The sequence below is a fragment of the Alexandromys fortis genome, unplaced genomic scaffold (assembly GCF_014885135.2).
Source record: "Alexandromys fortis isolate MF-2015 unplaced genomic scaffold, M_Fortis_MF-2015_v1.1 scaffold_73, whole genome shotgun sequence".
NCBI lineage: Eukaryota > Metazoa > Chordata > Mammalia > Rodentia > Cricetidae > Alexandromys > Alexandromys fortis.
This window is the reverse complement of record NW_026067959.1, coordinates 3,852,087-3,876,722: the sequence shown is the minus strand read 5'-3', so window position 1 is coordinate 3,876,722 and position 24,636 is coordinate 3,852,087. Positions and strand designations below refer to the sequence as shown.

General features: G+C 48.1%; 1 protein-coding gene across 1 annotated transcript in view; it reads left to right on the top strand.

The window, feature by feature from the left end:
- Positions 1 to 7,186: 7,186 nt before the first annotated feature.
- The window catches only part of Snx18 (sorting nexin 18), a 28,148-nt gene continuing 10,698 nt past the window's right edge, over positions 7,187 to 24,636 (top strand). Inside the window, exon 1 of the mRNA XM_050152813.1 lies at positions 7,187 to 8,952. Coding sequence (XP_050008770.1) covers positions 7,356 to 8,952 — 1,597 coding nt within the window. The 5' untranslated portion in view covers positions 7,187 to 7,355. The remainder of the gene's footprint in view (positions 8,953 to 24,636) is intronic.

Genomic DNA, 24,636 nt, shown 5'->3' with positions numbered 1-24,636 from the left:
GTTAAGTAATAAACACACTGCTTGGCCTCATAGGTTAAAGCATTGGTGGGAGGAGTAAACAGAATAGAATTCTGGGCGGAAGAGGAAGTGAGGTCAGACTCTGCTCTGCTCCCGGAGAGACCCGACAGCTCTGCTCGCTGGAGCAGAGACGCCAGGATGGATGGAGGCTAGAATCTTCCCGGTAAGTGCACCTTGAGGTGCTTACACACATTACTAGAAATGGGCTAGTCCAGGTGCGAGAATTAGCCCGTAAGGGCTAGAGTTCATGGGCCAAGCAGTTCTTAAATGAATACAGTTTGTGTGTTGTTATTTCGGGCATAGGCTAGCAAGCGGCTGGGGTGTTGGGGACGCAGCCCCGCAGCTCATATTTCAACACATGGGGATGACTGTTCTGTATCCATGGTGATGCCGTGGGATGACTGTTCTGTATCCATGGTGATGCCGTGGGATGACTGCTCTGTATCCATGGTGATGCTGTAGTGATGAGAAATTCTGCCCAGGAAGTTGGGTACAGAAAAGAGATGAAAAATAGTCAGACATTTAGGATAAACTGAGACCATGATTCTCTAGATAGAACATACCCCAGGTACAGATGCGAGCTAATAACCCCTATGCAAAGATACTGGCTTAGTGTGACCACATCTTCTGATTCCCCCTTAGCTTAGGAAGTTGGAATTGTGCTTTGGAACAAAAGAATCTCCAACACAGATGCTTCTCAACATATGCTGGGGTTAATTAAAATAAGTATAAATTGGAAATGTGTTTAGTATGCATCTCCCATGGGACACTTTAGCTTAGCAGCCCACCCCACCTGAGGGGACAAGCTAAATAGTTCCCCTCGTGACCACTGAATGACTAAACACCATGGCTCCCTGCTGCTGCCCAGCATCACAGAAAAATCAGGAAAGATCACTGTTCACAGTGCAAAGGATGATTTCTGCTGGATGCATGTGTTTCGGTGCAACAAAAAGCCTAAGACTGGCCATATGTTGAGGTGGATGTCTGTAACCCCAACTCTTAAGAGGTAGAGGCAGGATGATCAGGAACTTGAGGTTGTTCTGGACTACATGATACCTTGTCTTAAACAAACAAACATTAAGAAAAAGCAATCAACAACACACACATACAGACACTCATATATACACACATAAGCTCAGGTCAAATCACTGTATGTCAGGGTAGAGACATGTTGATCAAACCAAACACTAAACCGGATTTAGGTCTTGGTTTAACAATTCGTGTCTTCGATTGAAAAAAAATGGGATCATTCCTTTCTAGACCATGGAAATGTGAGTGTCCTAAGAGTAGGAAGAAAACTGGAAGCCCCAACTGAAAAGGCGACAAACAGCTAAAAGGAAAATGGGGAAGTATATCCCAAAGAAGGCACTCATCAATCATGTGACTGCATGGCTTTAACAGACACATGTCTAAGGAAACAGAAGTATTTCGGTCCTTGATTTCACTTTGGAGCAGACAGGAGCCGTGTATGAAGGTAGCCAGGGCGTTAAATGAATGAAGAATTCCTCCAGCAGCGGTGGATAAACTTTTAGAGAATTTTTGTTCTCAACTGTAAATACAGATGCAAAGGAAATGAACATTATAGAAGTGTGATGGGAAACCCAAGCAAGCGAACACTCCAGCTTTGCCTTGGGGATAAACTGTTCAATCTTAGAAGCTGACTTTAACAAAAAGCTGAACTTCCTTACTATTATTAGTAGTAGTATAAAGTTACTATTTCATTAAATCCTGATCTGACCCAAGGAAGGGGATTTTAAAGGTTTTTAGAAAAGTTTTATTTTATGTTTGTGGCTATTTTGCCTGCCTGCAGGTCTGTGCAGCACTTGCATGCCTTGGCGATCACAAAGGCCAGAAGAGAGCATCAGATCCCATAGCAATGAAATTACAGATAGTTGTGTAATTTCACAGATTACATCATAGACAGATAGATACAGTCACATGGGTGCTGGGAGTCGAATCTAGGTCCTCTGGAAGAGCTGTGGTGCTATTAAACTCCAAGGCATCTCTCTAGCCTTTGAGGTAGGTTTGTTTTTTGTTTCAGACATACTCTTTTTGAGTAGTCCTGGCAGTCCTGGAACTTGCTGTGTAGAACAGGCTGGCCTGGAACTCACAGAGATCTGGTTGCCTCTGCCTCCGGAGTGCTGGGGTTAAAGGCAGGTACAACCACACCTGGCTCTGCAGTAGACTTTTTTTAATTCCTATTTTTGAGGAATAAGGGTTGGAAAACTTTGTCCATTTATTTATTCAGTTGATGGGTATTTAATTTAGTATGCAGGGCATAGATCACAGCGAAGAAAGATGATTTTCTTTTTTTTGTAAAAAATATCCCAGTAAAGGTCTAATTCCCAGTGTCACCAAGTAGACTCAGGGACAGAGTCAGTGCCCCCCCCCCCTGCTCCTGACTCCAAGCCTTCTAGTAGACCTCAGATACAGTTTCTATTAAGTGTCCAGCCCTTTTAATAATAACAGCAATTTTGGGGAACCGGCAAAGCACAGGCTCGTGACTCAGGGAATGGAAGTTTTCAAGACAGCTGAGTAGCCCCAAGGCCACTCACCAACCACGTGCCTTGGCCAAACACCCAGTCTGTGGTTGCGAGCTGTGTCAGCCCTCTGCCTGGAGGAGCTGCCGTGAAAACAGCGGGGACTCACACAACACAGGTGGGAGTGCTTATAAAATCATTTCTGTAATACGTGACATACTATACGCATGGTTTCAGGTAATTACATAAATATAGTGTTATATAGAAAATAATGACCCATTCCGCCAATTCAATGACATTTCCAGTCGTCTCAGAAATTTTGCAGTGGTGCCCTGGGCGGATGAGTCAGCCTTAAGTTTGTTGACTTGATGAGAAGCATTGTTCAGTTGACCTTTGCAATATTTAGTTTGAGCCGGAGGCTGCAGGGACCAAACCAGGAGGGTCCAGACACAGCAAGAGTCACTTCTCGGAGTTGACATCATCTGGGGAGGAAACAAGTGGGCGTTTTCTCATTCATTAAACAAGTATTGACTGGTTGCCTACACTGCTCAGTTCATTGCTATGCTCTTGGTGTCCTGAATAACCCACTGCCCCCCCCCCCCACCTCCCAAGTGGTTTACATTGTAACAGGGAGAGAGAATGAATATATAGAGATGTGTTGATGTTAGGTAGTGAGTGATACAAATACAAAGAAAAACGAGATAGGGCTGTGGATGGCGTGTGGAGGGAGGGAGACCTTGTTAATTAATGCCAGCTGTCTCATCAAACAAACCCTGCTAGTTCAGTGGCTTAGCCCAACAAAGGCTTTCTGCCACAAAAGTAGAGTTGGGAGTGGAAACTCCGGGACCCAGGCGTACTCTATCTTACTGCTAGGGTCTATCAAAGCAGCAAACAAACAAATCAATGAGGCTTGGTGGAGCCAGTCTGATTCTGAATAAGGAAAAAGTGCAGCATGGTGGATCTCTAGGATAGACAGGTTCAAGAAAGAAAACAGCAGCAAAGGCAAAAACAGGGGCGGTCCCAAGAAGAGCAAAGAAACCCGTGTGGCTTCCCCAGTGGAAGAGGCAGCCAAGAGCCTGGCACTTTGGGCCTCTCCAGCCACCATAGAAAGTGAGAAAATACAGGTGTAGGACCATCGAGTGCCCCTAAAAGAATTTAAATATAGGGGCTGGAGAGATGGCTCAGAGGTTAAGAGCACTGGCTGCTCTTCCGGAGGTCCTGAGTTCAATTCCCAGCAACCACATAGTGGCTCACAGCCATTTGTACTGGGATCTGGCGCCCTCTTCTGGCGTGCGGGCATACATTGAGGCAGAATGTTGTATACATAATAAATAAATCTTAAAAAAAAAGAATTTAAATATAAAAACATAACAAAGTAGAAATTGTTGATAGCTACAGTGACTACATGAACTAAGTTATGAATTATGCTCTATTTTCTAGAGGAGCGGTTCTTAATCTGTGGGCCAATAGCCTGCATATCAGTTATTTACATTATGCTTACACAGTAGCAAAATTATAGTTATGAAGTAGCAACAGAATATTATGGATGGGGGTCACCAAAACACGAAGTGTATTACAGGGTTGCAGTATAGGGAGGTTGAGAAACACTGTTCTAGAGTAAGGCTTCTTGACCTTTTCCCACTTAAGACTTTTTTTATTCAAGAAAAATTTATACCTAAGATATATGGCTATATATAATCATTATAAAAAGTCAGATATTTACTGATAATAATGAATCAGTGATTTCAGACAATTATGTTCTATGCATACAATTTTACCATAAATTAAAGATATAAAACTACATACTAATGAGGTAAGCGTGCTTGTTTGTTTTTAAATAAGAATTACATATTGGACGAATGTTTGATACTGGAAGGCACAGCATCTTCAATGTTTTTCAGAGCTGATTGACATATGTTTTTATAATCATCAATGCTTAAGAAGGTCATCTCACATTACATATAGTCCAAAATGTTGTAAGAGGCCCGCTTATTCATTTCCTGGCCGCCCAGACTCCCGAAATAATTACACAGAAACTATATTATCTAAATAACTGCTTGGCCAATCACTTAAGTGTATTGCTAGCTAGCTCTTACATCTAGAATTTAACCCATTTCTATTCATCTGTGTATCGCCACATGGCTGTGGCTTACCAGGTATAGTTCTGGCGTCTGTCTCCAGAGGGGCTACATGGCTTCTCCTTGACTCCACTTTCTTCCTTCCAGCATTCAGTTTAGTTTTCCCTGCCTAGCTCTGCTCTACCCTATCACAGGCCCAAAACAGCTTCTTTATTAACTAATGGTATTCACAGCATAGAGAGGCGAATCCAACATCAACAAAATATGGCAGAAGTATATGTAAGGCCATTTCATAAATTCCTAACAATCCTATCCTAATCCCAAGTCAAAATTCACTTAGCGAATTTTTATAAACTTAAGAAGTTGAACAGCTGTTGTAAAGATCAAACACTTGAACAGTCTAAAGAGGATTCAACACATACATGCTGAGGAAGGACAGTGGGATACAAATCTCTTCTCTGTTATGGCCCTTTAAGAGCAAAGAACTTTATATGCACGCTAAATCGCCACTGCTCAGGAAACACCATGGTCTCATTTCACAGCCAGGACACATGGGGTAGCATTCATTGCGCTACATGTCTGATGGCAGGCATCCTGCAAAGCTGATTGTGTCTTCAGAACCAAGGCTGCAGTGAAGCTGAACGTGCAACACGGTTGGGTTGAAGCACCTTAGACCCATTATGTCCTTGGTTCTAATGAATTATTTCTGTCTGTTGCCTGTTCAGGAAATTTCTCCTGTTGCTAATTTTTTTCACGACCACCATCGCATTCAGTTATGTGACCTCTCTCTGGGGCTGTAACCCACAGTTTAAGAAACTGTCTTCTAGACTTATCTTTTACAAACGCATTGCTATATTCACATCCCTGGGTGAATGATTGTAAGTTATTAACTAAGCACACTTCCTCCAGATCCCTGACCCTCTAGGGGTAAAGTATTTCCCACCATTCTGAGCACAGGGCCAAGCATCACGACAGTTTGTTAGCGTCTCTCCCAAACCCTTATGACTGAGAAGCAGAAAGTCCTTACCTCGGCTCTCAGAAGCTGAGCTCTCACAGATGTGTGTGCCCTTGGGCTACCAATAGACTCAGCACCCTGGAGGTCCTTAGCCATAGCTTCCACGGTGGTCCAACCCTTCTGCAAGAGCTTCCTGTAAACTCCTGGAATTATTACACCTGAGATGAACCTGAAGCTATGGTAACTAACTCTCGAATCTAAAGTTCACTACCGAGTGCTAGTGGAGGGATGCTACTGTGCTTTGTCCAGTAGATTTGTTATCGCATGTGAACATCTCTTGAGTTACTATGTAATAATATAAGCTGTTTAGTTAGTGTTGGCTTCGTGTTTCTGATCATGCCAAAGGATGACATAGAACCCCAATGATCACTCTCCATGAGAATCGTTATATCCAGAAAATGCTGGGCTTAGCTCCTGGGATTGAGTTAAGGTTTTTCATTAGGAGGCAGCTTGATTTACCACAGCGCTTAGGATAATGGAATATTCTTCTGATCAGATTCATAGAAATGGTCATGGGACAGGCTGGAATTAATGACTGTAGAGGTCCATTTAGAGTTTTCTTCAAGGGCTAGGTTAGACTCCGTAAGGAGAGTATGAGAAAGTAAGCCTTGGGAAAAGTATATATTGAAGGAAAAGATATGAAACAGGGCAACTATAGGAGACTGGGGTTGATAGAATCTCAGGAAGGGAGCTTTGATCGACTGACTATAAACTATTGAGAAGAGGAGTGGTCAGTGACCTGGGAGGAAATGTAAAGGTGTGAACACAGGAACCTTCTCCATTGTCTATCACACCTGTAACTGCAATTTTAGGACCCTTATTCTCCTTAGGAAAGGGACCAGAAATTGTACTTCCCCAGGTAGCAATAACAGCAACAGCAAACCACTTGGCTGTGCTCAGGGCCTACAGCAGTTCCTTCACTTGTAAGATAAGGATGGCGTTATCACTGAATCCACTCAACCCTGGTAGGTAGGTGCGAGGCAAGTGCCTCGCTCAAGGCCATACCGGTAGTCAGTGTCAGAACACAGACTGGCACCAGCAGCCAGGCTCTGAAGCTGGGTTCTCAAGAGTGCTGGCTCTCTGCAGACTTTACAGTTCTTTCCCTACATCACCCTTGCCTCTGGTCAAACTAGGATCTCCCGTCTGAAAGGAAAGGAGCTGTACCTGCAGTGAGCACACCCCTGGCAAGGACATCCTTATCAGTGCAAAAGCTAATCTTCAGGACAGAAGCCTTTCTTACCAACCTGGGGTTAAGACATTTCAGGAGCATTCACTCCGAACAGTCAGAGGGGGAACGGCTATCGCGGATACAAATACTCGCTTTCTAAGAAATGTTTTTTCACTTAAAAACCGGAACAATTTCAGATAATTCACTTCTGAAAAAGAAAACAAAACAAACCCACCCGCCGCGTGGTCACCTAAGCGCGCACTTTCTCATACCGGCCACGAGGGGGCAGCGGCGGCCGCTGAGTCGGCGCCGGCGCGGCTGCTCGGCTATCGCTTGCTCTTGTCTGGCTCTCGGCTCTCGGCAATGGATTCGCGCCGCTGGGGACGTGGGAGGCGCGGGCCCCGCCCCCAGCCGGCGGCGGCGGCGGCCCTGAGCAGCAGTGCTGGCTGCAAGCAGAGCGGATCTGCACGGAGGGCGCGAGCGGAGCGGGGAGCGGACCGTGCACTGTCCTAGAGCTCCCCTCGGCACACAGGGGCGCGGGTACTGACCGCGGGGCTCTCGGACCGGCCCGGGCTCGGGGCTCCGGGCTCGGGACCATGGCGCTGCGCGCCCGGGCACTCTACGATTTCAGGTCCGAGAACCCCGGGGAGATTTCGCTGCGGGAGCACGAGGTGTTGAGCCTGTGCAGCGAGCAGGACATCGAGGGCTGGCTCGAAGGGATCAACAGCCGCGGCGATCGCGGCCTCTTCCCAGCCTCGTACGTGCAGGTGATCCGAGCACCCGAGCCCGGCCCTCCGGCCGACGGCGGCCCCGGAGTCCCGGCCCGCTACGCCAACGTGCCGCCCGGTGGCTTTGAACCTCTGCCCGCCGCGCCATCCGCCGCCTTCCAGCCGCTGCTGCAGTCGCAGGCGCCGCCGGGGTCCTTCCAGCCGTCGAGCGCCGGCTTCCCGTACGGCGGGGGCGCCCTGCAGCCTTCGCCGCAGCAGCTGTACGGCGGCGGCTACCAGGCCAGCCAGGGCAGCGACGATGACTGGGACGACGAGTGGGACGATAGCTCCACGGTGGCCGACGAGCCGGGCGCGCTGGGCAGCGGCGCGTACCCCGATCTCGACGGCTCGTCCTCGGCTGGCGGCGGCGCGGCTGGTCGCTACCGCCTGTCCACACGCTCCGACCTGTCGCTGGGCTCCCGCGGCGGCCCGGCGCCTCCGCAGCATCAAGCGTCTGGAGCCAAGAGCTCGGCCACGGTGAGCCGCAACCTCAATCGCTTCTCCACCTTCGTCAAGTCGGGCGGGGAGGCCTTCGTGCTGGGCGAGGCATCGGGCTTCGTGAAGGATGGGGACAAGCTGTGCGTGGTGCTGGGGCCCTACGGGCCCGAGTGGCAGGAGAACCCGTACCCTTTTCAGTGCACCATCGACGACCCCACCAAGCAGACCAAGTTTAAGGGCATGAAGAGCTACATCTCTTACAAGCTGGTGCCCACTCACACCCAGGTGCCAGTGCACAGGCGCTATAAGCACTTCGACTGGCTGTATGCGCGCCTGGCCGAGAAGTTCCCGGTCATCTCGGTGCCCCACCTGCCTGAGAAGCAGGCCACTGGGCGCTTCGAGGAGGACTTCATCTCCAAGCGCAGGAAGGGCCTGATCTGGTGGATGAATCACATGGCCAGCCACCCGGTGCTGGCACAGTGCGACGTCTTCCAGCATTTCCTGACCTGCCCCAGCAGCACGGACGAGAAGGCCTGGAAACAGGGTAAGCGAAAGGCTGAGAAGGATGAGATGGTGGGCGCCAACTTCTTCCTCACTCTGAGCACACCCCCTGCTGCCGCCCTGGACCTGCAGGAGGTGGAGAGCAAGATCGACGGTTTCAAGTGCTTCACCAAGAAGATGGACGACAGCGCCTTGCAGCTCAACCACACTGCCAATGAGTTTGCGCGCAAGCAGGTGACTGGCTTCAAGAAGGAGTATCAGAAGGTGGGCCAGTCCTTCCGAGGCCTCAGCCAAGCCTTTGAGCTGGACCAGCAGGCCTTCTCGGTGGGTCTGAACCAGGCCATCGCCTTCACCGGGGATGCCTACGACGCCATCGGCGAACTCTTCGCTGAGCAGCCCAGGCAGGACCTGGACCCTGTCATGGACCTGTTAGCACTGTATCAGGGTCACCTGGCCAACTTCCCGGACATCATCCATGTTCAGAAAGGTAAAGCCTGGCCTGTGGAGCGGCTGGGGTGGGGTGTTTTGTTCAGGCTGAACGCAATGACTCTGATAGGCGCACCACTGTGTGGCTTCAGGTTTTGGTTCATTCTCCATGTCTGGGGACCCTTAGGGCTGGGCACTGTTGGGACTTTGCTTAGAGAGTTTTCGGTGGATTGCTAGATCGCTCCTTCCTTCTAGGCAGAGAAGCCCTACTCAGTGGTTGTCGTTTCAGCGTTTGAATAGACAGGGAAATCAGTTGCTCAGATCTATAATCTTGTGGACTGGACAGAATTAGCAGGGGACCTAAACCAGGCCAGGCATCCCTTTGAACACTGCTGTGCTGGCAGAGATAGGAGAACAATAGTTGCCTCCCAATAAAGGTAAGTCAGGCTCTCTCCTGGGTTCCTGCAGTGTGGCAGGGGAGTTTGGCCAACCCTGTTCCAAAGCTGGTGTGGCACAGGAACTTCCCGTGTCAACTTCTTGTGACATGCCCTGAAAGTCTCTCTACCTCCAGGAACCCCGCTCTCCTGTCTCTGGGTTTGGAATTTGGGCTGTTCTTCAGGAATAGCACAGGGAAACTAGTTGGGAGGAAATGGGAATAGCGTGTCTGAAGCAGCGAATTAGCTGTCCCGGTGTCAGAGTGCTTTTCGAAGCTGGTGGTGTTGCTGGCTTTTGTGAAAACACTGAGACTTTGCTTTTTTTTTTTTTTTTTTTTTTTTTGTAAACTGCAGCAGCATATATCTATGCATATTAACCATTGAAATCTCAATGTCTTTTGGTCTAGCTGACACATCTCTGGATAACCTCTGTGTAATTTTTTTTTTTTTTTTTTTTTTTTTTTTTGTAAACTGCAGCAGTCTTGCCTTCCTGACCTGAGGTTTCTCAGTAGCCAGCCGGCCCATATAATGGCTCTATTGATTGAGGGAGATGGGGAGGTGTTGCCGTTAGGAATGCGGCCTTGCCTCTGGAGGTCCAGAGTGGGGGAGGTGGCAGCAGGCCGTCACCTCCTGTAGCATCCTGGGCTGAGGGAAGGCTGCCTGGATAGGCAGGCTTGGCCTTGGGTGGGGGTAACCCGTTCACTTCCCCGCCAGGGGGGGGAACAGAGCGTCTGTGAACATCCCTGATGTTTAACTTGTTCTTTCTTGGGTTCAGCTGAGTTCTTTCTTGATTCTCTTCCTGGTTCGCTGGAAGGAAACAGAACAAATCTCTTCCTCAGACATTTGGGGACATCAGTCTCCTTGGCGGCATCTCCATCCTTTCTGCACTTTTCCTTCCCCTTCCCAGTGTGACCAGGCCTCTGATTCTTAATAGGGCGGGGGGGGGGGGGGGGGGGGGGGGGAACGTTCAAAGGTCTCAAGTCCCTTCTTGCTGCGGCCGAACACGGCGCTGTGCCTATCTATGGTACTAGTTTCCTAACCGAATAGCAACTTTCTTGACAATTAGCGATTCATAAATACAGTCCAGATTGAACTAGCTCTTCGAGCAATAATATTCCTGCTGCCTGTGCTGAACCCACATCTGCATTCCTTCTGTTTTATTTTTAAGTTATGAATTCCTACCTTCTGGGCTGGCGCTGGTGAAACTGACATTTCGAGTCTCCATTGCAGCACCTTCCCCTTTAAGTTCCCTTGTGTGACTTCAGTCAGGTCACACGCGGCTGCCTACTGCTGAATTCCTGTGACTCTGACAGTCATTGAGGGAGAGCAGAACCGAGTACAGACACCTGGGGGAGGGCAGGTGTCTGTCTGCTCCTCCTCTGTGTGGGTTCATTCACTGGTTTGACCCTGAATGTGGAATTTGCCCTGCTGTGGAAACTGTGTATCAGAAAAGCTGTGTTTGTCTCCAGGACTGCTTGACCACGCAGTCTAGTTAGCCATTGGGCTTTTTTTTTCCTCTCTCAACCATAAAACGTGAATTGTCTCCTGTTGTTTGGGACCTGGAAATCCTTTTCAAAACTGAAGCCGTTTTATGTGGTTTAATTAGCTCTAGAGAGTGAACATCTGTGGGCATTACTTCAGGCACACTGTTGATGGTGAAGTGTTTTCTGCTGTTACCTTGGAGCACCGGGAGCCAGAGTCTCCACGTGACCTGTCTTTAGAATGTAGACGCTTACAGCTGTAGTGCCCAGTGCCCTGTGTGTAGGGCTGACTACCAGTATCTCTCAAGGATGCTACTTTTAGAAGTACAGATGAGATTAAAATCCTACCCCCTAGTGGGGGGAGCTTTCTGAGCATGCTTAGGGACTTGGTGATGTAAGGATCAGCTGACCCTCTCTCTAGACTGTGTAGTTGCTGTTGGAATGACTTCCTTTTTTTCAGTCTGAGCCCTTGGGAGCCTGTTTGCTGCCTGAGTTTTGTTTTGTTTTGTTTTTTTGTTTCTTTTTTTTTCCCATCTAAGGTCTCAAGGTTTAATCACATCAGAGGGCTCAGTTAACTTGAAAATAGCAACTGCAAAAAGAACAAACAAGAAAAAGTCAAGCAGCTTCCCAGTCTTTTGCTGTAGGTGACCCAAAGCCTATATCTCAATTTAGGAAGAACTGCTCTCATTGTTTAAAGGGGAGGCGGTTTTTCATTGCTTTGACATTTTCCATGCATGGTAAATTAAGTCTAATGAAAGCTTCAGTTCCTCATTCAGATGGCCATAAGTAACAGGCGCTTACTTAAATGAGTTGTGACCAGAAGGTTGGCCGCTAGACCGGGCATGTCCATCATAGTTCAGAGTTTCAACAGCTCTGCCTTGTTGGCTGTGACTTCAGCAACTCCCTTCTGAAGAGTCCGAAAATTAGTTACCTTTCAGTGTGTTTCCCTGGTCATTTTCATTTGGTAATTTTGTGGCAAGACTTGCTTCCCTGGTAAGCTTAATTGATGAACCATAGGAGGGAAACAGGTTCTGCTGGATCTCTGCTGCCCACTCGCCTCACTTGCCCTGTGAGCATGATTAACTGCTGGCCACCGTGTCTCAGAACCACTCCAGCCTCCTCTGGGTGTCTGAGCCCTCCTGGTGGGGACCCCCACGACAGAATAACTGTGGGTGCTCTTAGCTGTGGTGGGCTGGCTTTTGCTCAGACTAATAAAGGTTTTAGTTCAGTACTGTGAACAGAAGTGAAGAGAACCATATGGTTCCATCAGCCAAAAGATAATTCTAGAGCTGTGTTTTTAAATCAACTAATGGACTCTTGGATAAATAGACCTACTTAGTTTAATGGAGTGAAGTGGAGGGTGAGGGGGTTGCTGCAGTCTGTAGTAACATCGAATGGAAATTTCGAATGTGCTCAGATTGCAGCCACACTTGGCTTAACAGGAGCCCCTTCGGCTCTCCAGACGCTCTGCAGGCCATGGGTCTGCTCACCGAGGCTCTGATTTTGTTCCCCTCGGTGGGAGCATTTTATCTCTCCTGTTTATCATTCTTGCCTGCAGTGTGTTTTGAGAATGCCGAAGCCCAGGGGCTCTGCAGCAGTCTGTGGGAGAGTATTGTGAGGTTCACAGCATATTCAGTGTGGTTTCCAAAGATATGGTTAGCTTCTCTGATGTAATAAACCCACTTCTGGGTGGCTGCAACCCACGGTTTAAGTGTCTGACATTTATCTCTTGAGGATCACAGCAGGAAGGACCACGACAGCAAAGTGATGAGATCCCTGGTTTTCCCTTTGCTTGTCAGATGGACTAGAGGAGTGCAGGAGGCCACATAGGGCAAAGGCCTCAAACCTCATCACACACTGAACGATGACTCATTGGGGGGGGGGGAATCTTAGGAGCAGGGTCTCTGAAGCTGCAGCCTGCTAGACAGCGCTGTTCAGTGGAACTTTCAACAATGACAGAAGCGCCTGTTGGTGAAACCTCACTTGTGCTCTGCGAAGGGCGAGGTGAACACAGTCCCGTTCTCGCACTCTTCCCTTGATGCCGAAACTCTCTCTTTGCTCTCTGAGTGGTCCAGATGGCTCTCCTTTTCAACAACAAATAGCCCCAGGACCTGAGTGAGGCATGGTGGCCAGAAGCTGGCCTGTGAGTGTCCTGGCTAGAATTTCCCCATTGTGCCGCCTCCCTCCACCCTGAGGAGGGCTGGTCTTGTCTCCCTCAGCCATTAATTAAAGATAGCCCGAGCCCCAGCAGGGCAGACAAGGTGAGGCCTTGCTGTCCCGGCCTCATTGAGTGTGCCCCGTTCTCCTGTCCTAAAAATAGCTGGAAGAAGGTGGTGCCAGGAACAAAGAAAGGTCTAAGGAGGCGGCGGTGTGCAGGCCCATCTCTGAAACCCCTGGACTGGAGATGGAGGCCAGTCGTTCTTTTTGTTTTAACTCTGAGCAGTTCCCCCGCTCGCTCCTCCCAGCTCAGCATTGACTTCATTTCTAGATGTGGCATTTGTCCCCGTGTGCACTTTTCTCGGTGGCTCTAAGGTAACCTCTGGGGTTTCTGAAGTAGAGGAGTCAGTTGCTTGATTAAAGCTTAAATGTGATTGGTCCGTGACTGTCCTGCTCAGACAGCTGGATGGATGCTTTTCCCTCGTCCCTGCCAGTGGTTTCTAGACTGCTCTGCAGTCCTGTCTGCCTAGACTGTCCACAGTCGCTGCAGAACTGAGAGGAGGCAGGGGACTTTCATTCCTTCCCAGTTCCACCAGGGACTTGTCACACCCCTGGGCTTCATTGGCCTTCCCTTCTGGTTGGGAAGTGACACCCTGTCTGATCATTGTAGGGTTTCCAAGCACGGGGAATTCTGTGATTCACCAGGAAACAGGAAACTTCCCTTAAACTTCGGTTCCTTTTTGGCGCCTCTATAAAAATCTGCTGTGTTATATCTAATATTTTTAAACCAGGGTTTAGTATTAAATTGGATTGCATCATCTCTGATGCCCATGATACATGATTATCACCAATAAAGTGGTCTGGTAACTGTGCTGTGTTTAGTGAGATTGCATCCAGAAGACAGACGGAACCATCTGGCAATGGTGTTAGGCAGCACAGACTAGAGGCACAGACAGCACTCTTGATCCTTAGTGAGTTCTGTGGTGTGCCAGGTTGCTGAGGGCCTGGAAGATAATGGGAAAGGGGGCGTGCTCTTAGTGTACCCGTGGCACAAGGGAAGTCTTGTGTGCAGCTTCAGGGCTGTGGCCCCGTGCCCATCTGTGGACCAGTGTGGAGCCTGCTGGGCTGGGACGTGGCCGAGTGGGAGTAACCCTGAACGACTGGAACCTCCATAATCTTCAGAGCAAAGTGGAAGCACTTCCTCAAGGTCACCCCAGGATTAGATTTTATGGTGCTTAGTAGCTACTTACTAAATATTTGACTTTGAGAACAAGAAGGTGCTTTTAAAATGGGATTCAATCTCCATTGAAACACGGTTCTAGTGAGTATAACATCCCCCTACCTGTAACCACCAGAATTGCAGACATTAATACAAAAGCTGGAGGACTCATTAGTACGGCCCTGGGGTGTTCTGTTTTCATCAGGTTACCCAGTATTGAGTACCAGAATGCATACTGGCATCAGAAGGGTAAGTGGAGACATTGCCTGGAGTGATTAGTATGTTGCTCCCATTAGATAGTTTATGTAAACTTTCTCTTGTCAGTGCTCCTCCTCCCACACCGAGTGAACGTGGTGCCGGGACAGGACGCTTCAGCACTTCTGAGCATCATTCCCCACGTCTGTGGAGGTGACATTCGGGCTTCCCTACATACTGCTTTGTTTAGATGATTTTTAGCTTGTTAAATAGCATTAGTATTTCATATTGAAAGTAGAACAGCTCAAGAATGCGGTAGACATTTAGACATTGTTTCAGGCTGACCTCAGGAGTGCTTGCCCACGTGACTCAGGCTGGGAGCTTGAAAACCCTTTATCAGCTGACGGAGTTAAAAGCATTTAGTTCAGATCAGTAAGCATGTTTTAACTCATCCGGTGTTTCTGGAAGTGAAGTACCTGGTCTCCTGGCCACCTGTTGGCGCCCTGTGTTCTGAAGCTGCCTGTGGTGAACATCTGGCGCCAATCTAGGACCCAATGAGGGATGTAACGAATGGGGCTGCAAAAGTGATTGGTTGGAATGCTGGCTTTTTCCCGCCTGCAAAGTCAACTTTATTTTGAATTCTAAACACAGCCTCCTTTCCCAAAATGAAGAAAAATCAAGTTTTCATGTTATAACCCAAATACTGCCCAAAAACAGCTTAAGGGAGAATGGGTTTGCAAGTGGCATGCCCTTGCTGGGAGGGAAGGCGTCAGAGCAGAGGTGGCTCCCTGGTGGCTGGGGTGTGCAGGGGGGACCCCTCACCTGCTTCTGCTCCCGAGATGCCTCCCTCCTCCTCTCTTCAGTTGTGAGACGCCCACCCAGTCTCTGGGTGATCCTCAGCTTATCTTCCTTATTAGCTCCTCACAGACATTCCCAAAGGTGTGTGTCACGAATGCCCTTAATCCAGTCAGACTGACAATCAAAATTCCCCGTCACGGTGTGTCATCTGATTGAACGTCAGTGTCATTTCTACCCTTTTTCTGAGAACGTTGACACTCGTGATGTGATCTGATCTTCCCCTACGCATCATCTAGTGGGTTGGATGACGTAGCTGGGAGAAAGGCAACCATCTAAAAGATGAACTCGATTTTTATTGCATAAATATTTAAGTAGACACCATAGCCTAAGCACTGACCCAAATGGTTACCACCCCGTGTAGCTCCCAGTCTAGCAGGGTGGAGACGCAGTGAAAGATAAACACAGCGAACCATAATGCACCACAGATATGTGTGATACGTGTTCAGACGTGGAGCAGGGAACGGGGTGGAGCGCAGAGTCGTGTGGGCAGGGTAGAGCCCACTGAGAAGGTGGGATTGAGTAGCATTGTGGAGGCCGGGAGGTCAGTAGAGCTGCTCTGGCAGAGGGGTCATCTGTAACAAGGCTGCCGGTGGCTGTGGACTGGGAAAGTGGAAGAAAAGCCAGGAGGTCAGCTGTTGTGTCTAAGGCCATTCTAGTAGGAGAGGTCATCCCAGAAGAGCAGACCGGTCAGGCTTTGTAGGTCATTGTCAGGACATGTATTAAGAGTTCAAGCCAGGGGCTGGAGAGATGGCTCAGCGGTTAAGAGCACTTATTGCTCTCCCAGTTTGATTCCTAGCACCCACATGGCAGCTAACAGCTGTCTATAACTCCAAGATCTGACACCCTCACATAGACATACATGTGGGCAAAATATTAATGCTAATAAAATAAGACTAGGTTATTTTTAAAAAGTTCAAGCGAGAGGGAAGCTGTTGCAGGATTTTGATTAAAGGAATGACATTTTGGACATTTCCCAGTTGCACAGAGAAAAAGAATGGCTCGGAGGTCTGAGCAGCTACAAACAGGAAAAGAGTAGGAGTTGGTGGCCTAGACAAGAGAGAGGCAGTAGAGGTGATCAGGAGGGCTCCCAGCCCTGGGAGAGATCTGTGGTGAAGGTACAGTCCTCTCAGGTTTGGGGCACATTAGGATCTGTGTCTCTCCCCATCACAAGCACAGGCAGCCAAACCCCTGACCTGGACCTCATGCTTGGAGCCTTCCTGCCCTGAGTAGTCATCCTGTGCAGGGTTTGGTTGTTGACTGGTGTTGGCTGGCTCCCTTCTGTGATCCTGCATTATTTAGCTACACTCACGTATGTGTTTGTGGCAGGTGCTTCATACATGTTTGTGGCATTAATGAAGCAGACACTCACTAGTGAACCATTGGCTGACTTATGTGACTTACTGGATGTTTTTGTTTTTCCATTTAAAAGTACAGAATTAAAAGATAGAATCTGTGTGTACTTTATAGATGAAGTCATTATTAATATGTGAGTGACTTTAAATTCTTAGATTTATGGGGCTATGATGTGACTTTCCAAAATTCCCTGGAGGGAGGAAAACGAACATGTTCCTCATGGTATTTCTTTGTCTGGACTATGGTGTTTGAATGTGTAGAGATAAAGTTCACATACACACACTTCTTTTTTGGTAGGTTTTAGTAGTAGTACTTTTGGGGGGCTCTTTCTGTTTCATTTGGAGCACAAGGACATAAATATGTGCATTGACATTGTCGATGGACTCGGATTCCCGTAGCTCGGATGCTGAGCGCATGGTCCCTCATGGAAGTTGTAGTTCTGTGGGGCAGGTGGTATGTGTGTACAGAGGACTCAGACGAAGGGGACTTTCACCTCAGAATACCTGTATTAGAATCTAGAAGATGAAGGGGATTGTCAGTTTGCATTCGAGACTTGGGTGGAGGGTATTTAGTTTCTGCTTCGAAAGATTCTTTTGGAAGAACATGGATGGAAAGTACCCGCTTGGTCTCGGATATGGTTTAGGATGGGTGTGATAAGCACATAACAGCCAACACGTTGGTTCCAGCACAGAAGTCCATGACAAAGTCTGAATAGCTGTGATTACGGTGTGACATACACAGGCATGGCCTACACTGAGGAAGGAGAAGGTATCCATAATTGTGCAGTTTCATTCTAAGATGAGTTTGGAAAGCAACTGTAAATTTCCAAGCGGGGAGGGAAATTCCCAGACCAGAGGAACTATTTATGCAAAACTCAGTCCAGGCTGCCTCTCAGAATCAGCTCAGCGCTTCTCCCCCATCTTTTGAACCTGGATGTCAAATGCATACAGTTTAGATTAGTGATCTTCAAAAAGTGCTTATGATACACTTCTGGGTTTATAGCTGCTGTTGTGGGTGGTGGAGAGAGTGTTATAGAAGGGGGTCATTAATGTGGCCAAGTTAGCACTTCTGGTGGACATGTGTGATGTATGGGAAGCTTTTGAAATAATTGAGACAAGACATGTTAAAATCCTGAATAGATGCAGTATCACAGAATGGAGAAAGAGGCAGGCACTTCCCTCGCAGAAGTGGAGAAAGGAGACATAAAATGACTGTATAGATCATAGACCGCAGAGCCACCAGCATAGGTCTTGGAGATAGCTTTAAGCAGAGATCTGCAGGCCGCAACTCACGGGCCAGGTGTACCAAGGTGCTGTTTACAGCACTTGAGCTAAGGATGGCTTTTATGTTCTTAGTGGTTCTCTAAGTGCCTGCATAATAACCTCAGTTTTGCTTGGTGATCTGCAAAGCCTAAAATATTTACTGTCTAGCCTTCAAAGAAAATGTTTGCTGAGCTTCTTGTTCAAGGACAAGCAGGCTAGTGGAATGGAAGTACAAGTGGTTGCTGCTCTTTATGGAGTTTGCAGTGTGGCTCTGCTGTTCAGGCATACTGGTGAACATTACATCATAGTTCTTTGAATAAGTGCTTTACATCTGTCTTTTGTGGCATCAGTGTTTAATGCTTTTAGGCATTGGTATTATCTCCTGTATTCGTTTTCCAGGACTGCTTTAACAGGTTGTCTTAATCTGGGTGACTTAAAGCACAGCATGTGCTCCGTTACAGTTCTGCTGTCTGAAATGAAGGTGTTGACAGAACCATTGCACTTCCATGCTGTGAGATAGTGCTCTTGTACATTGTAAAGATTTGTCACTTGTGTATTAGTTTAATAAAATGCCGATTGGTCAGTAGCCAGGCAGGAAGTATAGGCGGGACAACCAAACAAGAGAATGCTGGGAAGAGGAAAGACAGAGACTTAGCCACCGTCCAGACAAAGAGGAAGGAAGATGAAAATGCTGTACTGAGAAAAGGTACAAAGCCACATGGCTAAACAGAGATAAGAATTACAGGTTAATTTAAGTTTTAAGAGCTAGTTAATAATAAGCCGGAGCTAATAGTTTATAATTAATGTAAGCCTCTGTGTGTTTCTTTGGGACTGAACAGCTGTGAGACTAGGCGGGACAGAAACTTCTGTCTACACTTCCATGGAGATCTCTTCCATTCCTGGTTGCTGGCCTTCCTCAGAGTGCCTTGGCTACAGGTCATCAGTCTGGACCCATTGTGGCATGGCATTAGCCCTGTGTGTAACTGGGTGACCGGCCATCTGGCTCTGCTCCCTTCTTTCTTGCCTGCTCTGCCCAGTGTGGCCGTACATCTGACACCACCTCACTAATGACATGTATGTGCGAAGACTGTTTCCCAGTGGATAAGGAATGGGGCGATGCTCTTCAATCCAGTGTAGTTAGTTAACCTCCCCCAAGAGGGTATCATCTCCCGATGGTGATCCTCACAACTGAGGCTGAGAAGCTGGTCGTCGTGTCCTAGGTTGCACAGCATTCAAATGCAGCCAGGGCAGCATTTGAATTCATCTTTCATCTGGAGACTGGTGTGCATCACTACAAGAATACTTGCTAGGAAAGAGTCTGTTGACAGTTAGCATCTGGTAAAGGTTTTCAGCTAAACAGTGACATCTTGATCATTTTCAAAGTAGCTAGCATATTTTGAAGGCTTTTTAACCACGTACTAGGCATAGCACTTTCATATACTTATATACGCCGTATCTGGTTAAACCTCACGGGAGCTTTTGAGGTAGCCACCCTTCTCTTTTTTACCGCTTTCCAGGTGGGGACTGAGCTGTGGAAGTCGAGGCCTGAGGTTTCCACATCCTCCCTGGTATTGACTGTACGCCCCACTTTGGAAAGCTCTGCCAGCATGTTCAGAGACGCGGCTATGGAGTAGGACACTGGCTGCGGCTCTGGAAAGGAGCGGCTGAACTTGAGACGCCTGCTAGCTAGCGTGGCAGCACTTGGCATGGTGCTGGGTGTCTGGAGGGGCTTAGTGTTACCCCTGGGTGTTATGTTTGGGTGAGGCCTCTAATAGAAATCTACAGTGGTGAGGAGGGGCATGATGAGGAGACAGGAGCAGGGCTGAAAGGAATTGTAGGAAAGCCTGCCCTCCAGGCCTCGCTGTGTGTCTTTAGGCAGGTCCCCATCTGAAACCCAGATTTGCCCTGAATTTCTGTACACCCTCCTGTCTCAGCCTAAGTGCTGCACAGACACCACCACTGGGGCCCCCCTTGTTGTTTTAATGAAAGGAAAAGCTTAAGTTCCTTCTGATCTGCAAAGGTAAAGGGAGGCCCTGGTAAAATAAATCAGCAGAGAAGCCCCTCCTCTTGCATCCTGGCAGCGTAACTAATACCAGCTCTTGACAAAGGTCTTCCAGGGCGGGGGTAGCGGGTGCCTTTATATCCCAGGGAACTCAATCCCTGCTCTACACACTAGGATACTCTTAACCAATCTAGATAACAACCTGGCCCATCTCTGAGTATATCTTTAAACTTGGTATTTTCTAGGTCTTGTGTTTTGTCTCTGGTTGGCTGGTTGTTCTCTGCCCCTACTCAAGGAAGTTCAGACATGCTAGAGTAAAGAGTAAAGCCAGTAGACTCCTGATCCCTGCCAGCACAGGGAAGCCACGGGGGTGAGGGAGTTTCTGTTTAAGACGTCAATGTAAGAGCTGCCCCTAAAACTTGGTGCTCACAGGGTGGGGTGCAGCGGCCCTCACAGCGTGGGCGCAGTGAAAGAAATATGAGAAGGCCTGAGGTGCCTTCCTTGCATGATGGGATCCATTTCAGGGAAAATACTAGACAGCACAAAATACATACTCTGGAACTATTTTTGTGGCCCCGGGTTAATGCAGCCCTCTTGGACGAATTCACATCCCAGCCTCCTGGAAGGCCTTGGCTCCGAGCTCTCAGGGCCCAGCCCGCTGGTGGCCCCTGTCAAGCTCTGGTGCTACTTGGCACTAGACCAAGCCTGGTCCTGCCCCGTGAGTGGGTCTTCTCTGTTTAGCAGCCTGTGTAGATTTGATTTTAGCCCAAGTCTCCATTTTATCTTCCTAGAACAAAAGAAAGTTCTATTCCAATTATAAGTGCTTTCCAGGTCCCCTCCTCTCTGACTCCTGGGGTTGGTTGTGAAGGGTCTGCTAAATGCAAGTGCTGGCAGCTTGCTGACCCCGCTTAGTGGAATTTTATGGCCAGAAAATATTTAAGAAAAGGAATAATACTTGTTTTTCTTTTATGCACAGATTTTAGAGTCTCTATGTATATGTTGAGGTGGAGGCTATTCAGCACTTCCCCTCCCCCCACTCTTCTGAAGTCAAGGAGTATAGAGTCCTTACCGAATGTCTCGGATCTGCTTTTGTCGCCCAGGTTTTAAATCTCCCCCTTGGTCCTGGAGATCAACCACAGGGCTTTGCTTGCTGAGTGTGGCTCCCCATTGAGCCAGGCGCCACCCAGGCTTAGTATGTCTTGGGAGCTGGGGCATAGTAAGAACCTTTCTTGAGATTCCAGCCATTGTGTTTGTTGTAAAAAGCTGCAAGAGATCCATGACTTGAGGCTTCAATTGGGGAGCAAGGCAAACTGAACATCTTTTAGTGGGTATAGGTCAGCTTGATGCCCTGGTCCATACTGGCTGTCCATCCGCTGGTGGACCTTCGGTGACTGCAGTAGAGCTATCCTAGCTGGTTCCTCGGGATATAGCAAAGGCTTTTTTTTTTTTTTTTTTTTTTTTACCAAGAACAAGCTTAGAGAATGGATTCTTCTATTTATTTATTTGGGACAGGGTTAGCTTGGAGGCTGCCTTGGAACTGGCTCTTGTAGGCCAGGCTGGCCTCCTTGAACTCACAGACACCACCTGCCTCCGCCTCCGGAGTGCTGGGCTTAAAGGCAGGCATCCACCACCTCCGCCCGACTGAGAATGGATTCTTTAAAGGATTCTTTTTTCTGTTGTTCCCCCATTAACAAGCAGCCAGGGTTTGTTATTTTTTCCCCTGCCACTTATTCTTCTTGTCTCAGCTCTCTTAAAATAGCTCCAGACGTCTCGTCATTTCGTGCAGTTGTGAGCTGAAAGGGAACTCAAATGAATTTACCTTGGAAGTTTGGTAGTACTTCAGTGGCATTGAAGCCCTTCAATAACGTGGTTGGGGGCCGGGCTTAGTGATCCTGGAACCTTGAGAGGCTGTGTTTAGGGGGTTGTGAGTTCAAGGGTAGTCAGGGCTACCTGATAGACGGTGGTCTCCAACACAGAAACAGGGACTATACTCAGAACCTACTAGGACTTGAATGAATGGAATTCTTGAGGCCCCTTGGGCAAGGGAGTCCCCACGGGCCCAGGTCCATAGGCAGCCAGCTATCATTAGTACTGTCATTCAGTTCCTAAAGCTTTGCCTTACAAGCTTTGAAGATTGGGTGCTCTTTACTTCCTGTGGGGGTTGAGAAGAAAAGCGTGCAGCCTACAAGAGGGGGTAGCACAGAACAGGTGCCCTTGATGCCCTGTGGACTATCACCATCCCAGTGACCATCCCTCCTCTGTTAGCCCACAAGGGCCTTTGTTTTGGTAGGTAAATATACTGGAGCAGAGGGAAAGTGTACCCAGTGGGTGGACGCCCAAAGGGAGGAAGGAAAGGGGTGGGAAGGGTTGCTGGAGTGGAGGAGGCTGCAAGGGTGTGCAGACAGGGTAAGGAAATAGGTCACCTTGACGAAATTAGCATTCTCTTTCAACTTTGGTAGGGCAAGCAAATGGAAATAAACTGGCCACCAGTCCAGACTGCTGTCCCTGTGCCCCTTCCTGCTTTGCCTCTCACACCAAGGCCTCTCTTTTCCGAGAAAGTCCATAGGAAGATCAAAAAATTGACTTTATGTTTTTGGCACATTCATGATTTCAAAATCAAATGACTTTTTTTTTTTTTAACCATCCCTCCCTTTCTTTCTTTGAAGGGAAAAAACAGCCTTTGGATCCCTGTTGCTTAGTGACTGGGCCTTTTGTGTAAGTGGATTTAGAAGGACAAAACCGACCGAGAAGACATTTGGATGAGGGTGGGAAGGCAGAGAGAGAATTGGGGTTGGGGCATAAAGAGGGAGCCCTGTATCAGCCCCAGCAACTTGTCAAACAGAGTCGGGGCAACTCCTGAGGCAGGATAGAGCCCGTGAAGCTGGGTTTTTCCTGTTTCTTTTGTGGGTCAGTTGGTGCCAGGAAAGTTGGCTATCCCTGTGGAGCGGGCACAGCCACTTGTTGACTTAGTTCAGCTGGCGGCCATGGTTGTCACTGTGGGCTAGGACCCGCACTGCAGAGCGCACAAGGTCTCTCTGCAAAGGCAGTAACGTGGAAATGCTTGGTAAGCGCTAGCTTCTTACTGAGAAATAATTTAATGACATGGCACATCAGTAGCGCGGTGCTCAGTCAAGTGGTGCTGACTTCCTTGATCGTTATTCATTAATAAAATTTGGATCTAATGTAATGATATTAATGAACTTTGTTAATAATTAAATCCTTTCATTTTGTATTCATTTCAAACATGAATAACATGCTCCTGATAAAGGCGTGCATGCAAATTACGAGCAGAGCCTTGGTTCTCTCTGGCTTTGCTCTTTTCTGCCAAAGCGGCTTGTAAGACTTTACAGCCTGCTTACCCTGGTAACACACACACACACACACACACACACACACACACACACACACACACAAAGGTAGGGAGGGAGCGGGGCAGAAGTGAATTGGGCCTTGGGTGTCTGTGGAACTGATTTTGGAGTTGGAAGCAAACACAAAGTTTCTTCCAGGGGTGGGTCGATGGGAGTAGGTTTGAGAATGAACCTTGCTGAAATTTGCAGTTATAGAGTTGGCATTGGAGTTCAGGAGATTAGAAAAAAAAAAAAAAAAAAAAAACATTGGTTTCGTTCCTCTTAACTCTCCAAAAGTAGAAGGAGTCCTTTTGGTTTTTCCAAACTATTTGGTCTGTGTAGCCTAGGCTGGTCTGGAATTCACAAATGTGTTCACGTGTCCTTGAGCTCACGGCAGGCTTCCTGCTTCTGCTTCCAAGTTCACGCAAGCTGACTTGAGACTCCTAAGATGTGAATCTTACCTGTGGATGCCCGCAAAGCTGTTGGCAGCCTCCTGGAGACACCTGCCTCATCTTAGAGGGCAAAGGGCCAGGCCGGCCCACAGGTGGGAATGGTGGCTTCTTTGAAACAAATAGCCCTGGGACATTTTGGACAAGTGACAACCTCTTATTTCTTGGAAGATTTTAGAATTATATCACGAACTCTCTCAAGCTTCTGTTTCAGATAATAGAGGAACCTGGCACCAGCTGTGCCCTGCTCACCTGGGCCTGAGCCGCAGTTCAGCTTCCTTAGAGTCTGTCAGGCCTGGAGTGATGGGGTGGGGTCCGTCACACGTCTGTGGAAGCCCTGGCCTCAGGGCTCCTGCAGCTCCTTTAGAAATACAGTTTTAGCCACATGAACTTTTGGTCCTATTGAGGACTCCATATAATTTGCCAAACTAATTTAATAAGTCAACCAAGCGCCCACCAGAACCGTCCCTCCCAATAGGTAAGCTTTTCAGTATGTCATGCCATATGCCACCACAGAGCTCACAGGAAGGAACCATGAGGTAGAATGTGCTAAGGGCTCTGGGACAGCCTGTGCTACTTCTGCCTTTGGGGGATGTTGCCTAAGTGTCCGCCTCCCTTCAGGCCCCTTCCTGTGCTTGGAGTACAGGTCAGGAGCTGGTTTCCTGTGGGTGACTCAGGAGACTGCGCTGCTTTGCACCACCTCCCTGTGAGAGGCAAGCGCTCTGAGTCGGGCGTGTTCCCCATACGTCTGAAGAACGCACCACACTCTGTTGTAGACCCCTTTATTTTATTTTTTTTTCTCAAAAAATATTTATTTACGTATGTGCCACAATGTATGGGTGGGGGTAAGAGGACCACCCAAGAAGCTGAGTCTCTTCTTTATTTATTTATTTATTTATTTATTTATTTATTTATTTATATTAAAGATTTCTGTCTCTTCCCCACCTCCGCCTCCCCTTTTCCTCCCCCTCCCCCAATCAAGTCCCCC